This window comes from Panthera tigris, chromosome E2, assembly GCF_018350195.1.
Source record: "Panthera tigris isolate Pti1 chromosome E2, P.tigris_Pti1_mat1.1, whole genome shotgun sequence".
NCBI classification, from domain to species: Eukaryota; Metazoa; Chordata; class Mammalia; order Carnivora; family Felidae; genus Panthera; species Panthera tigris.
In genome coordinates this window covers 8,410,156-8,424,382 of record NC_056674.1, presented here as the reverse complement: position 1 = coordinate 8,424,382, position 14,227 = coordinate 8,410,156, and the positions used below count along the sequence as shown (strand labels likewise).

At 58.0% G+C, this 14,227-nt stretch overlaps 2 protein-coding genes across 8 annotated transcripts; both read left to right on the top strand.

Annotated features, from left to right (window-relative positions):
- Positions 1 to 1,670: 1,670 nt before the first annotated feature.
- On the top strand, positions 1,671 to 12,021 carry PRMT1 (protein arginine methyltransferase 1). Of its 7 annotated transcripts, none has more exons than XM_042969617.1 (11): positions 1,671 to 1,692; positions 4,774 to 4,827; positions 5,360 to 5,461; positions 6,270 to 6,425; positions 6,567 to 6,630; positions 8,284 to 8,426; positions 9,190 to 9,277; positions 9,372 to 9,487; positions 10,104 to 10,254; positions 10,550 to 10,671; positions 11,717 to 12,021. In XM_042969617.1, exons 2-11 carry the CDS (start codon positions 4,801 to 4,803, stop codon positions 11,798 to 11,800), a joined length of 1,053 nt encoding a protein of 350 aa, XP_042825551.1. In that variant the 5' UTR covers positions 1,671 to 1,692; positions 4,774 to 4,800; the 3' UTR covers positions 11,801 to 12,021. The 7 variants fall into 7 exon arrangements, with proteins under 7 accessions (XP_042825551.1, XP_042825548.1, XP_042825549.1 ...); XM_042969614.1 differs by lacking the exon at positions 1,671 to 1,692 and adding an exon at positions 2,496 to 2,583; XM_042969616.1 differs by lacking the exon at positions 1,671 to 1,692 and adding an exon at positions 3,022 to 3,152.
- A 465-nt stretch (positions 12,022 to 12,486) lies between these two features.
- On the top strand, positions 12,487 to 14,022 carry ADM5 (adrenomedullin 5 (putative)). Its single transcript, XM_007099211.3, has 2 exons — positions 12,487 to 13,344; positions 13,554 to 14,022. Exons 1-2 carry the CDS (start codon positions 13,277 to 13,279, stop codon positions 13,807 to 13,809), a joined length of 324 nt encoding a protein of 107 aa, XP_007099273.2. The 5' UTR covers positions 12,487 to 13,276; the 3' UTR covers positions 13,810 to 14,022.
- The last annotated feature ends 205 nt before the right edge of the window (positions 14,023 to 14,227 follow it).

The following is a 14,227-nucleotide window of genomic DNA, read 5'->3' as shown; positions in this document are numbered from 1 at the left end:
GATGGCCAATAGCACATGAGAAAACGTTCAACATTCATGGTCAGGACAATGCCAAGGACAACCAAAATGACACACCTCTTCATTTCCACCAGAATGGTTACATTTAAATACCGATTTTTTTTACTGTTTATTTATTTTTGAGAGCGAGAGTGAGAGACAGAACATGGGTAGGGGAGGGGCGGAGAGAGGGAGACACAGAACCTGAAGCAGGCTCTAGAATCTGAGCTGTCAGCACAGAGCCCAATGTGGGCTTGAACTCACCAACTGTGAGATCATGACCCGAGATGAAGTCAGAGGCTTAACTGACTGAGCCACCCAGACACCCTTAAACACTGATCTTCATAAGTGCTGGTGAGGATGTGGAGCAACAGGGGCTCTTCATGCATCACTGATGGGAATGCAAAGTAGTAGAACGCACTGGAAAACTTTTTGGCAATGTCTTATAGTTAAACATACGCCTAGCATACAGCTTAGCCATCTGCTCCTAGGTTTACCCAAGAGAAATAAAAGACAATGAGTCCACAGAAAGACTCCTGCATGAACAGGGATAGCCACTTTATCTTCATAGCCCCCCAAAGTATACAATGTCCATCAACAGGGAAATGGATAAACTGCGATACATCCGTACAATGGAATTCTCCTCAGCAATAAAAAAAAGTTTGCAGAAACGTTACATGCAACAACTTGGGATGACTCTCAAAAGCATTATGTTGAGGGGCGCCTGGGTGGCTCAGTCGGTTAAGCGTCCGACTTCGGCTCGGTTCATGATCTCGCGGTTTGTGGGTTCGAGCCCCACATTGGGCTCTGTGCTGACAGCTTTGGAGCCTGGAGCCTGCTTCAGTTTCTGTCTCCCCTTCTCTCTGTCCCTTTGCCACTTGTGCTCTGTCTCTCTCTCAAATATGAATAAACGTTAAAAATTTAAAAAAAAAAGCATTACGTTGAGTGAAAGAGGACTAACACAAAAGAAAACATACTGTATAATTCCATTCATTTGGAATTTTAGAAAAGAAAAAGCTACATTGGAGCCACAGAAAACAGAAAGTGATCGCTTCTAGGGTGGGGTGGGTGGGAGAGGTACTGACTACAAAAGACTCATGAAGGAAATTTGTGGGGTGATGGATATATTCCTCGGGTTGCATTCACCTTCATTCAACCGCAGATGTCCTCCACTCATGATGGTTCAACTTGCAATGTTTGGTGTGAAAGGGGTACACTCTGAGTTAGAAACTATACTCTGAGTTTGAATGTGGATCTTTCCCTGGGCTCGTGATCTCTCATGTTAGGCCACAGCTCACGGCCAAGCAATCACGAGGGTAAACAACCAATACACATACAACCATTCTGCACCCATACAACCATGCTAACAGCATTCGATGAATTAATTATATGAGATATTCAACATTTAAGTATAAAATACTCTCTGTGTTGGATGATGTCGCCCAAGTGTAGGCTAAAGGAAGTATTCCAAACATTGCTGAGCTATGATTTTCGGCTGGTTAGGCGGATTAAATGCATTTTCAAGTTCCGTTATTTTTAACTTACTATCAGTTTATTGGGGGCAGGGACGTAACCCCATCATAAGTCAGGAAGGTCTGTAGTAATTTTTTTCTGCAAGAGGAGAAAAGCTTCCCGGAAGAGGTGGCATCTCAGGTGTGCCCAGAAAGATGTACAGGAGTTGACAGGCAAAGGGAGGTGAGTATTCCAGCGGGGGCGGGGACCCGGCAAAGGCCAAGTGGCTTGAGCGGGGTTGTATTTAGAAAACTCGGGACAGTCAGGTAGAGGACTAGGTGGCTATATGTCGTGAGGCCTGAGTCCTATAGCTGACTTGTTTCGGACCCAGACAAGCCCTCCTTTTCTTTGAGCCTCTCACTGTCCCTCAGGTAAGTGGGCACAAACTCCCTTGTTTCTCCTGAACTCCCATAGGGCTGGGAGAAGCCACCCAAGGCTCCTTGGAGAATCCTCCTCCAAGGGAGGAGGAGTGACAGTTCCTTTGAGCCAATAGCTGGAGCCTAAAGACCGCCCTCCCTCACTCCTCGTGGGCCAATCGCCGCATTCTCCTTGAGACCAGCCGCTTGACAGGGCTTGTCCAAAGTATTCATGACGTCACATTCCGGATAAACCAATAGCAGCTATTAAGAGGCGGGTTGTTTAGGTGATGGACAGCTCTCTTTCAAGATGTCTGCTTAGCGCGGGGCCCACCGGGAAATTTTGAGGCGGTGCTTGGCGGAGCAGGGGAGGGAACTTCTGGTGGACTTTGCCCAATCATAGTCGTAGTTCTTGCGATAGACGGACCGTCTTTCCCATCCCGTCGACTTAAGGGGGCGGGGCTCCGCACACCAGACTGGGCGGGCCCGTCAACTTTGATAGGCGTCTTCTTTGCCCAGTCGCTAAGCGATATTCTCAGACGGGCCGCCTCCATTGCCAATGAGATCTCCTGGCGGGGTCGTGGTGGGCGGGCCGTGGACCCTCCGGTATAAGGCGGTCCCGGGGGAGTGCGGAGAAAGGGGGGGGTCTCGGCGGCAGGAGGAGGAGTAGGTGCGGGTGAAGATGGCGGCAGCCGAGGCCGCGAACTGCATCATGGAGGTGAGCGCCCGGAGCGCCGCCGGGGGTAGGAGGCGGTTTTGGGGTCGATGTTTTGTGCCTTCGTCGTGAGGAAGGGGCTCCGAATGGGCGGATTGGGGCTAAAGGGTCTCGGACGTACGGAGGGGAAAGCGCATGCTCCAGATCCCAGGATACAGTTTGAGGTGCGGGTTTCCTGGCTTTCGGGGGCCTGCGGCACCCGGTCGAGCCGAGGGTGTCGTGCCCCCTCCCACGTGGAGGAGGGCTGGGGGCGCTTCCGGCCAGGCCCCCACGTGGCCGCGCCACGGTGGGTGGGGAGGGGGTGTGCCGTGCCCGGTGGCCCTGCGGGCTCCACGTGCGGGACAAAGGCCCCGCCCCCGACCGGGGGAGGGGCGCCCCGGGGGGGCGGAGAGGAGGCTCCGACCCTCCCTCCGAGGCCCCCAGCCGTCTCCCCCGGGATCGCTCTGTACCCCTCGGGGTGGGCTTACTTCGGTTCCTCGGACAAGTAAAGGGTCTCTCGAGGGGAGCAGTGTAGCTCGACTCTCTACAACGCCGTTCCTGATACCGGGGCATCTGTTTAGGCTTCGGTCCAGGTTTCGTGCAGTCATGGGTTGGGATTGGAGGAAGAGGAAGAATTGGTTCCCACCGGGCCCCCGGTTTCCTGTCCGTGGATTCTCCCCTGCCCGGGACTTTGGGAGCTGGGGGGATGGGGCATGCCCCTGTGACCTCCCTCTGGGTGGTGGGGGGGCCTCTAGTTGAAGGAGATCCTTCCCGATAAGGCGTCGTGCACCCCCTTGTGGCCATTTCTGGGTGTGTGGGAGGGACATCTTTTTCATGGGGCGTGCCCCAAAGCCCACCTCCCCGGGCGAGGGGAGGGAGAGTCTCTGCTATGAAAAGGATGTGGTGGAATATAAATTACCTCCTCTTGGAGATCTTTCTCTCCCCGGCGCATACGCGAAGGTGGGGTATGACCCCCTCCCCCCTTCCTGAAGCCCTGTTTGAGGGTCCTGAGCCTGGAGGCTTGAAATGGTTTCCTGAAAGGTTTAGTTTTTGTGCAGCCATGTGGGGTTGGCTGCGGTGCTGTTTCAGGCTCTCTTGGGACTTGCCTGGTCGTGGTATTAGTGGTGTTCAGAAATGGGTCCCAGTGGGAAATCCCCTTACCAGTCACCCTGTATAGGTAGGTGTCCTCACTGGCTGGGGGTGGGGTGGGGGTGGAGCTTGGAGCTGTGTGGGTCACGTCTGTGACTTCATGCTTCTTGGGGCCCAGAGGATGATCACATCTGGAAGAGATGTAATCTGATGGGGCCTCTGAACTCCCTCCTCTTCCCTCGTAGCATTGGGGGCAGGCAGCTCCCAGGGGTCACTCCGATGACCCCTCTATCCTCCTTGGCTGGCTCCTGGACCAGGGTCTGTGTGGGTGGAGGAAGTACTTTCCTTAGAAGTTGTCTCAGGACTTGGCCCCACACGGGGCGGATAGGCGGCCGTGGTGGGATGGGGGGGGGGGGGGGTTAGGGCCTGGGTCCTGGGATGGGGATTGACCGGTTAGGGGTTCCAGAGTCTGGCCTCCTTCCCCAGACTCTGCCTTCATGGGAAGAGGGTAATTAGCTAGGAGACTGGCTCCAGCTGGTTTTGTTTGGGGGCTCCCTGAGCCCAAGGCAGGAGCTAGTGGCCAGGGTGCCAGCCCTGCCTGTGTGCCACACCTCCTTTCTGGAACCCTCTCAGACAAGAGACTTGTTTGCAGCGGTGGCAGATGCCCAGTGGGTACACCCTGCCAGCCCCCCCCCGCCAGCTACTCATGGCACCCCAGGATGGGGGTGCGTGTCAGGAAGTGTCACATAATCTGGGGGGATTAGATGATGAGGGGGAGCGACAGCTGGCAGTGCCTGTGTGCCTGGCGGGTGCCAGTTCCTCTGGCCTGGATGGGGGAGGTGTGGATGGTCAGGTGCCTGGCCAGAGAGGGACAACTTGGGGGCGGGCCACCATCTCTCCAGCCATAGCTGGGACAGAACCCCATCTCTTCTCCCCCCACTCCCCTCCTCCCTTTTAAAAGCAGCCCTGCCTCTTTACTTCTCCCTCTGCCACCACTCCCCGCCAAGGAATAGGCAAATTGCAGGAGACACCCCCTCCCTCCCCTGTGAGCTGGGGGTCCCCTGGCCTGGCCCTCCCGTAGCCACTCCCAGTAGCTAATCCTTTCTCCCTGTTACTCTCTCCTAGAATTTTGTAGCCACCTTGGCTAATGGGATGAGCCTCCAGCCGCCTCTTGAAGAAGTAAATATCCTTTTGTGAGACCCTTCCCCACATAAATATATCTTGCCACACATCAGGCCCTTTCTAGCCGGCTAACCATGATTCCTCTTGCTTCAAACCAGCTCACCCTGTGCCCCCAAACCGTTAGCACAAACCCCCTGCAGGTTTGTGGCTCCCATCTGGCCTCCCCAAATACTGTGGCTACTTCCTTAACTCCATTTCCAGCCCCCCTTTGCCCCTCCCGTGTCTGCCTCAGTTCTGCCTTCCCCTCCCCTCCCCAGCTGTGGGCTGAGCTAGAGACGGGGGCAGAGAAACTGGAGAGATGGTAGGCGTGGCTGAGGTATTGGGGTGTTCCCCTGGATGGTGCTCTGGGGGGGTCCTGGAAGAGGAAAGTGGGGTTGTTAGGTTTTGGGGGTTCTGGGGGAGGCAAGACGGCAGGCGGGGGCTTAGGGTTGCCATGGTACGATTCGGGAGGGAGAAGTAGGGACCTGAATGTTTGAGAGGGCTTGGAGAGCCCCCGGATTTGACCCATGCTCCCGTCCACCCCTCCCAGGTCTCCTGTGGCCAAGCAGAAAGCAGCGAGAAGCCCAACGCTGAGGACATGACGTCCAAAGATTACTACTTTGATTCCTATGCTCACTTCGGCATTCACGAGGTGAGTGTGAGCAGCTCCAAAAGCTGCCGCATCTTGAGGGGGTTAATGTGCATCTTCCGGAGGGCTGGAACTTAATGTCCCACGCATGCGCACTGCCTCTCCTGGCAGCGGGCCTGGCCGCCCCTCTGGGTAGGAGGCACACACCCCGGGGTCGCCTCTCCCAGCCGTTGCCTTGGAGACGGAGCTCAGCCCTTAGCTCTTGGGAGGCTGGGGTTGGGGCGCCTGCCTGCCTCCCTGCCTGCGACTGCAGCCAGAGGTCAGGGTCAGCTGGTGTCTGCCGCCCTCTAGTGTCCGGTGGTGGGACTGCCCCCCAGCCTCTCCCGCCCGGATGCACGGGGCTTCAGGACCCTTTTGCACCTTCTGGAAGCTGGTATCCCAGAAAGCACCTGGGATGCGATTCTGAGGACCTCTGCTTTTTCTTTTTTTTTTTTTTTGCAAAGGACTCTTTTTTTTTTTTTTTTTTTTTTTTTAAGTGTAGTAAAATCTACATAACAAACTATGCTGGTTTTTTTTTTTTAAGTGAAGAGTTCGGTAGCACTGAGTGGGTAAAAGCCAGAGATCACTAGGGCTTAGGAGGCAACCATAGAATCGGGCCAAGGTGCGAGGGAGTTTAGTCCATCCAATCTGATTTTACAAATAGGGAAACGGAGGCATGTGGAAGAGAAATGACTTCTTCCAAGGGGACTAAGAAGTGGGAGGGCTGAGCTCTAGCTCTCCAGACCACCAGTGTGTCAGGGGCCAGGCTGCCCCGTTTGCCAGCTGGGGCCGCGGGCACCCTCATGGCGTGTTTGTGTCTCGTGCCCCCCAGGAGATGCTGAAAGATGAGGTACGCACCCTCACGTACCGAAACTCCATGTTTCACAACCGGCACCTCTTCAAGGACAAGGTGGTGCTGGATGTGGGCTCGGGCACAGGGATCCTCTGTATGTTCGCTGCCAAGGCCGGAGCCCGCAAGGTCATCGGGGTGAGTGTCCTGGGCAGGCGGGTGGGCCTGGGCCTGGGGACGGGGAGGGGCCCCTTAGGGCTCAGGGATTGGATGGAGGGGAACGGGGGGCTGAGGGTCGGAGTGGGGGAGTCTCACCCTCCCTTCTTTCTGGGCCCCCAGATCGAGTGTTCCAGTATCTCTGATTATGCGGTGAAGATCGTCAAAGCCAACAAGTTAGACCACGGTGAGCCCAGGAAGAGAATGGGTTTGTGGGGATGGAGTGAGTGATTTCCCACTTCCCTGGGGCCCTTGGCAGTGGGGTTCGACAATCCCCATTGGATGCACACACCTCTGCTTTCTTTTTTGTTTTTTTTAATTTTTTTTTTAACGTTTACTCATTTGTGAGAGATGGAAAGAGACAGAGCACAAGCAGGGGAGGGACAGAAAGAGAGGGAGACACAGAATCGGAAGCAGGCTCCAGGCTCCGAGCTGTCAGCACAGAGCCCGATGTGGGGCTCGAACCCATGGACTGTGAGATCATGACCTGAGCCGAAGTCGGACACTTAACCGGCTGAGCCACACAGGCGCTCCCACCTCAGCTTTCTTATTCAGGCTCTGGGGGCGGACACGTAAGCAGCTTCTGAGATGTTCGTCCCTTCGCACATAACGTCATCTCACATATAAACTAGCATGTCTGTGAGGTCAGTTTTATAAAAGTAGATGCTCGGGTCAAAAATACAAGTTGTGTAGATGTTGCCGCATTGCCTTTTTTTTTTTTTTCTTTTTAATGTTTATTTATTTTTGAGAGGGGGAGGGGGAGAGGGAGATACAGAATCCAAAACAGGCTCCAGGCTCCGAGCTGTCAGCACAGAGCCCAGCGTGGGGCTTGAACCCACAAACTGTGAGGTCATCACCTGAGCCAAAGTCAGGTGCTTAGCTGAAACACCCTGGCACCCCACCCAATGGCTTTTAAGTTCCCACCTGCAAGGTTCGAGGGGCAGAGGATATGAGAAGACGGTGGGTTTTCGGGCTGTGGAGGCTCCTAGCATTCTAGAAACTGAAGTGATTGTTATCTTTTTAAGTTAATTTGTTTTGAAAGAGAGTGCGTACCCGAGCCGGGGAGAGGGAGAGAGAATCCCAGTCCGGCTCTGTACTGTCGGCACGGAGTCTGACACAGGGCTTGATCTTACAAAGCAGGAGATCATGACCTGAGCTGAAATCGAGAGTCAGATGTTTAACCGACTAAGCCACCCAGGTGCCCCTGAAGTGATTTTTTTTTTTAAGAGACTAGTATATATAAATTAAGAGAGAGAGAGAGAGACTAATATAATGAGCCCCCAGGTACCTATCAGTCAGCTTTAAATGTCTCCGTTTGAAGCAAATTTCAACCATTATATCATTTCTCCTGTAAATCCTGCTGTGTGTGTCTCTAATAGATGAAGCCATTCAAAAAACATGACCATATCGTTAACGGCAAAGTCTTAATACCACCTAATGCCTAATCCATACAAAATTTCTGCTTCTGCCTTAAAAATATCCAGAGTGATGGACGAATTTTAAAACGGAGTTAACAGAGGGGCGCCCGGCTGGCTCAGTCAGTGGAGCGTGCAACTCTGCAACTCTCCCATCTCAGGGTTGTGAGTTCAAGCCTCACGTTGGGCATAGGGATTACTTAAAAAACAAGAAATAAAAAAGCCTGAGTTCACAGAGCGTGGCTTCAGCTGGTCGAGTTCTTTGAAGATGCCCGAATGCGGCCCCCAGCCTTTCCTGGATAAAACGGGCTGCTCAGTGGGGTCCCTAGGCCCTGCCCCCCCCCCCCCCCCCCCCCCCCCCCGCCAGAGATAAGCAGACGGGTCTCCCCAGGGCTGGGTGCACGTGCCTCTGTCTGCCCCTGCAGTGGTGACCATCATCAAGGGGAAGGTGGAGGAGGTGGAGCTTCCGGTGGAGAAGGTGGACATCATTATCAGCGAGTGGATGGGCTACTGCCTTTTCTACGAGTCAATGCTCAACACCGTTCTCTATGCCCGAGACAAGTGGCTGGTGAGGCCCCCGGCGGGGTGGGGGCTGCGCGCTGGGGCCAGGCTCCTTCGGCCACGCGTTGAATACCTGTCGGTCGGGGTCTGGGCAGAAGACAAAAGCCATGGCAGATATTTCCCACACAGAGGACGTCGTACAGGGGATTGACCGCTCCGATGTCGGGGGGGCCCGGAGCCAAGATGGGATGTTACAGGCACCAGGAGCTGGACATTGACGAGTGTCAGGAGGTGGTCGGTGCTGGGAAGAAGAACACGGCAGGGCAGAAGGATAGGAGAGGCTGGAGGGCCATGCTTCCGGGTGCTCAGATCAGAGCAGGCCTCCCAGGGGGAGGTGACTGAGACCTGGTCAAGGGGAAGGCTGCATGACATCCTGGGGGAAGAGCACCTGGGCCCAGGAAATAGTTAGTGCAAAGGTCCCGGGGCAGGAGAGTTTTTACTGTGTTGAGGGACAGGGAGCAGACTGAAGAAACAGAACGTGCAGGGGGCCTGAGCACTCGCATGAGACTTTGGTTTCTCCTCTCAGAGGAGCCAGGGAGGGTCCTGCAGATCCTTCAGAACCTACGAAGGACAGGTCTGACTTAGGTGCTCCTAGATGAGGGCGTGAGGACAGAAGCCGGGAACCAGTGAAGAGGCCGCTTGTAGGAGTCCAGGTGGGCAGGGCGGAGATAGAGCGTGTGGATGGATAGAGAGACGCAAGTTGTCCAGTTTTGGGGCCGGTGTCCCAAGTCTCCCCCCATCCTTCACACCCTCCCCCTCCCCCTCGGCAGGCACCCGATGGCCTCATCTTCCCAGACCGGGCCACGCTGTATGTGACGGCCATCGAAGACCGGCAGTACAAAGACTACAAGATCCACTGTGAGTTTGGGTCCCTCGGACGCCCGTGGGGCGGGACTGGCGTGCCCTGAGCGCCCCCCGCCGGGCTCACCCTCCTCCCTGCTTGCCTCCCCAGGGTGGGAGAACGTATATGGCTTTGACATGTCTTGCATCAAAGACGTGGCCATCAAGGAGCCCCTGGTGGACGTGGTGGACCCCAAGCAGTTGGTCACCAACGCCTGCCTCATAAAGGTGAGGGGGGGAGAGTGTGTGGCCAGGTTGTCCCCGGGGTTGGAGACCAGGAAGGGCCGCCACTCGGGCCTGAGCAAGACCTCAGGTCCAGGTGTTTGTCTTGGAGTCGACCTGTCAGCCAGAGGTGGCGCCGGAGGCCCAGAGAAGCCACCTTGACCATCAAAAAGCTCTGTGAGCTAAGCCCGCTCGTGGTTCGGACAGAGGGGTGAATTCTAGAATTGTGCTTGGCCACGAGAGGTGGGCCGAGAGCCAGGTGGAGGAAGAGGAAGTCTGGAGCGAGTGGAGACAGGAGCTGGATGGGCGACCTGGCACCCTGCCAGACAGAGTGCCGGGGAACCGTCCTAGGGTTTTGAGCCGGGGGTTGACGTGATCTCATTGCCAGCGTTTTCACATCACACTGCTGCCATCACGAGCGTGGCGGGGGGACGCCGGTGAAGGGGTAACGGGTGACACTCCAAGCACGGGCAGTTGCTCTAGGAAGTAGGACTGTCCAGTTTGGGCTTCCGGTGGGTGGGGGGAGGGGACTGGGGACTGCCGCGTGGCACCCCCGGGTCTTCGGCCGAACGAACGCTGGGCGGGGTGCCGGGGAGTGGGGCTCACGGAGCCTGTCCCGCAGGAGGTGGACATCTACACTGTCAAGGTGGAAGACCTGACCTTCACCTCCCCCTTCTGCCTGCAAGTGAAGCGGAATGACTACGTGCACGCGCTGGTGGCCTACTTCAACATCGAGTTCACTCGCTGCCACAAGAGGACAGGCTTCTCCACCAGTGAGCGAGGGGCGGGGCCGGGGTGGGGGCTGTGCCACAGCAGCCGGCAGAGGGAGCCCGTGCTGTGACCGCGGCTCTGCCAGCTCACCTGAGCCTGTCCCGCCTCATTTTCCCCACCTGTGAAAGTAGACGAGGTCCCTCTCCAGGACTTGATGGGAGTGAAGGGATTCGGGGATGGTGACCCCTGTCACCGCTCAGTAAAGGTCATCAAGGGGCCGGCCAGAGGGAAGGGCCCGGCCAAGGCCCGGGGATGGGGGGGGCGGGGGGTCCTGGCTGACCCGACCGCACCCCCCAGGCCCCGAGTCCCCGTACACGCACTGGAAGCAGACCGTGTTCTACATGGAGGACTACCTGACCGTGAAGACGGGCGAGGAGATCTTTGGCACCATTGGCATGCGGCCCAATGCCAAGAATAATGTGAGGCGCTGCGGGGGTTCGGGGGTGGGCCCAGGAGGGGCACCTCCGCCTGTTCCGGGGCCCCGGCAGCCCAGCCCTCTCAGCTAAGTTGAGTCTGAGACCCCCAGAGAAACCCCGAGTACATGGGAGGTCGAAGGCTCTGGAGCCTGGAGTCCAGGGCGGGGGCCTGGGCTAAACGCGTGGGTCTGTGCGCCCGGGTGGATCCTGATCAGGGAGCACAGACGGAGGAGGCCCCAAGGTCACGCCAGCTTTCCAAGGGAAGCTGGAGGTCTTCCAGCAGAGGCAGCTTTGCTGCCCCCCAGAGGGCATTTGTCTCTGTCTGGAGACATTTGGGGCTCTCAAAACTGGAGAAGGGATGCTTGCTACTGGTGGCTCCCGGGAGTGGCAGGGATGCCGTTGCGCATCCCGCGGTGACCAGGACACCGGAACATCCTCCACTCTGGCCCCAAATGTCTGTGGTACCGAGCTTGAGAGAGAGAAAGACACACACACACACACACACACACACACACACACACACACACACACACAGTGACACCCGGTGAGCTAAAGAGACAGGGAGATGCCCAGAGACAGGAGAGGAGCCCAGGCACCTGGGATGAGGTGCAGCGAGGACTGAGGGCAGGCGCCATCATGGTTATAGGTGACTTTGCCCCGAGCCTTTCCGGGGAGTCCTGGGGGGTGGGGAGCATGGAAGTGTTGGCTTCCCGGAAGCTTGGGAGCAGAGGAAGTGCGGAAGGCGGGGTTGGGACCCCTGAGTTTGGCTGGGGAGGGGTTTGCTTTCTTCAAAAGCAATGACGCCAATGGCTTGGGATAGGGAAAGGTCTCGGGGTGTGGGAGTCAGAGCAGCCCGGTTGGGCCGGGCTCCAGGTGGGCTTGAGGGTGGGACCGGCCCCGGGGAGTCTCCAGCCTGGCCTTGGACCCAAACAAGACCCCACCGGGTCTCCTGGGAGCGCGCGCCCCGCTGCTGCCTCCCGACTCCCGACGGTTCGGGTCTCTGCCTGCCCCGTGGCGCGCGCCCCTCACGTCTGCCCTCTCCCCACAGCGCGACCTGGACTTCACCATCGACCTGGACTTCAAGGGCCAGCTGTGCGAGCTGTCCTGCTCCACTGACTACCGGATGCGCTGAGGCGGCGCCCGGCTTCTCCCACCCCGGCCGGGCCGGCCCTGCACGGGCCCAGGGGCTGCGGCATCCTTAGGCAGTTTGGGGGCTCCCCCTTCCTCTCCTTCCCTCCCTCAGAAGGGGGTTTTAGGGGCCTGGGCTGGGAGGGGGGGGCACATCGTGACTGTGTTTTTCATAACTTATGTTTTTATATGGTTGCATTTACGCCAATAAATCCTCAGCTGGGACGGCTCGGCTTCCTGGGGGGTGGAGTGGGGTCTCTACCGTCCACACCCTCCACCGGGGTCACTTCCCCCGTCCGCCTCTCCGGGCCTGTGTCCTCCCCCAACCCCCTCACTCATGCCCCCTGAGGCCCCATTCCCACTTGTCCCCATTGGGCAGGGCTCCCGCTCCACTGCCCTGCTGGGCTGGGGGAGGGTTGGGGTGTGGGTTCCCAGCACAGCTGGGCCCTTAGGTTTCCCAGAAAGCCATCTTCCCCCCGCCACCCCCCCCAGCACACACATTGTTCCTCTGGCTGTTTTTTCCTGTCTGGGACCCTCCAAGGCCAGGCCAGGGCTGACTGGCAGTGACTGCTGCCCTGCCTGCTGCTGCCGCTGGGGAAACTGAGTCATGGGGGGGTTGTTAGGGGATAGAACTTGTGGGGAGGGGGTGTCTGCTTCTCTCCCCAGCCTTGCTTGGAACTTGGAGTTGGGGGACAAGGGAAGGGTCCCCTCCTAGGGCCACAGGGCCTCCCCGCCTCCCCAGAGGCTATCCCAACCTCAGCTCCCCAGGGCCCCTCTGTTCAGCCTCTGCTGCAGGCATGGTATCCACACCCGACCCTTCCCACGGCCTTGTGTACAGAGCCCTTCGTCCCCCAGGATGCTGTCCCAGGACCTGGACCGCCTAAGCCACCAGAATTTTCCTTTTCATGGCCCTGCTGACACCTGCTTCAGTACAGCTGAAGCCCTAGGCCCTGTGGGTCTTCGCACCTGTCTACACCTCTTCCCCTTCCAGGATGGTGTCTGCAGGCTATTCCAGGGCCCAGACTCCCTTTGTCCACACCCCCGGGTGGCTCTGCAACATGCCCCGCATTGTCCTGCCCACGAAGGAGTCTGGCCATTCGAAGGCAGGGTCCCTGATGGGTTGAGGTTGAAGTCCCAGAAGCCCAGCGCCTCCCTGCCCCCACCCCTTTCCTGGAAGCCCTAAGCTGTGTCACCACTAGCAGGTGTCAGCTGCCCCGCCCCTCTTCCCTCCTTAAAAGGTCAGAGCGCCGCTGTGTGACCAGCACACCCGTGTGGGGCTCCGACGCCAAGGAACAGGACGTGGGGATCCAGGTTCTGTCTTCCCTTCTGGCGTGGTGTGGCCTGGACTCGGCCTCGGTTTCCCCACCCCCGGGGGAGTGGGGACTGGCACCGAAGCGGGAGTCGGGAGGGGGCGGGGCCGCACTCCAGACGGGCCGCTTCGCCCAGGGGTTTCGAGGACCACTCCCGGCCCCACCCCACGATGACTTCCCACGTCCTCCTGTTGCTTCTCGCCTCCTCCATCCTGGGGGACCCGGACTCTGCGGGCAGGTGAGAAGCGGGTGGCGGCGGGGACCGGGCGGGAAGGAGACCGCGAGGAGCGTGCGCCCTCTTCAGGCCACGGTTTTCCGCGTCGGTGGAATGGTCATCTGTACACGCGCCTGCCCCGTGGCGGAGCTCTGGGTGCCCCGACCCCACCGAGACCCCTTTCTCGAGAGGATTCCGTTTGAACCCGGTCTTCTCCCATGCTCCTTCCCCAGACGGCCCCTGCATCAGGTCGCCCAGAACCGCAGGCGCCTCTGTTCCCTGGGCACATGCCAGACGCACCGCCTGCCAGAGATTATATACTGGCTCAGCTCTGCCTCCACCAAAGAGCTCTCAGGGAAGGCCGGCCGCGAGCCCCAGGACCCCCACAGCTACGGGCGCCGCCGTAAGCGCGACGCCAGAGTCCTGCTCCGTCTCTATGACCCTGGCCCGAAGAAAAGAGGCCAGCGCAGTGCCCGGCTGGCTGGGTGACGTCGGGCACGTCCCTGTTCCTCCTCTGGCCTCAGCTTACCTACCTGTGTATTGGGGCCACGATCCCAAGTTTCTTTTGCCCTCCATCTCCTGGGCTCACTCAGAAACTGTCTCCCCCCGGCTGTGACTGGGGCTGGACTCGGTGCACACCGGACCTAGCATGTACAAAGAATACTATCGTCCAGAGCCTAATAAAACGAGTTTCACGTTTCAGCCTCTGCTTGTCTGTGCCCATCCCGGCCTCCCAGTCGGAGCTCAGTCTGTGACATATTCTCCCCCTTCATCCGTGCACCTTTTCCCACACGGAAGTCCCTCTGCCTGTCTCACTTGAATCCAATCTGCTGTAGCTTCCCTTTCGCACCACTCAATCCGCGCAGCTGCTTTTTCCGTGGGCGGTTTTGGTGGGCGGGCCCAACTC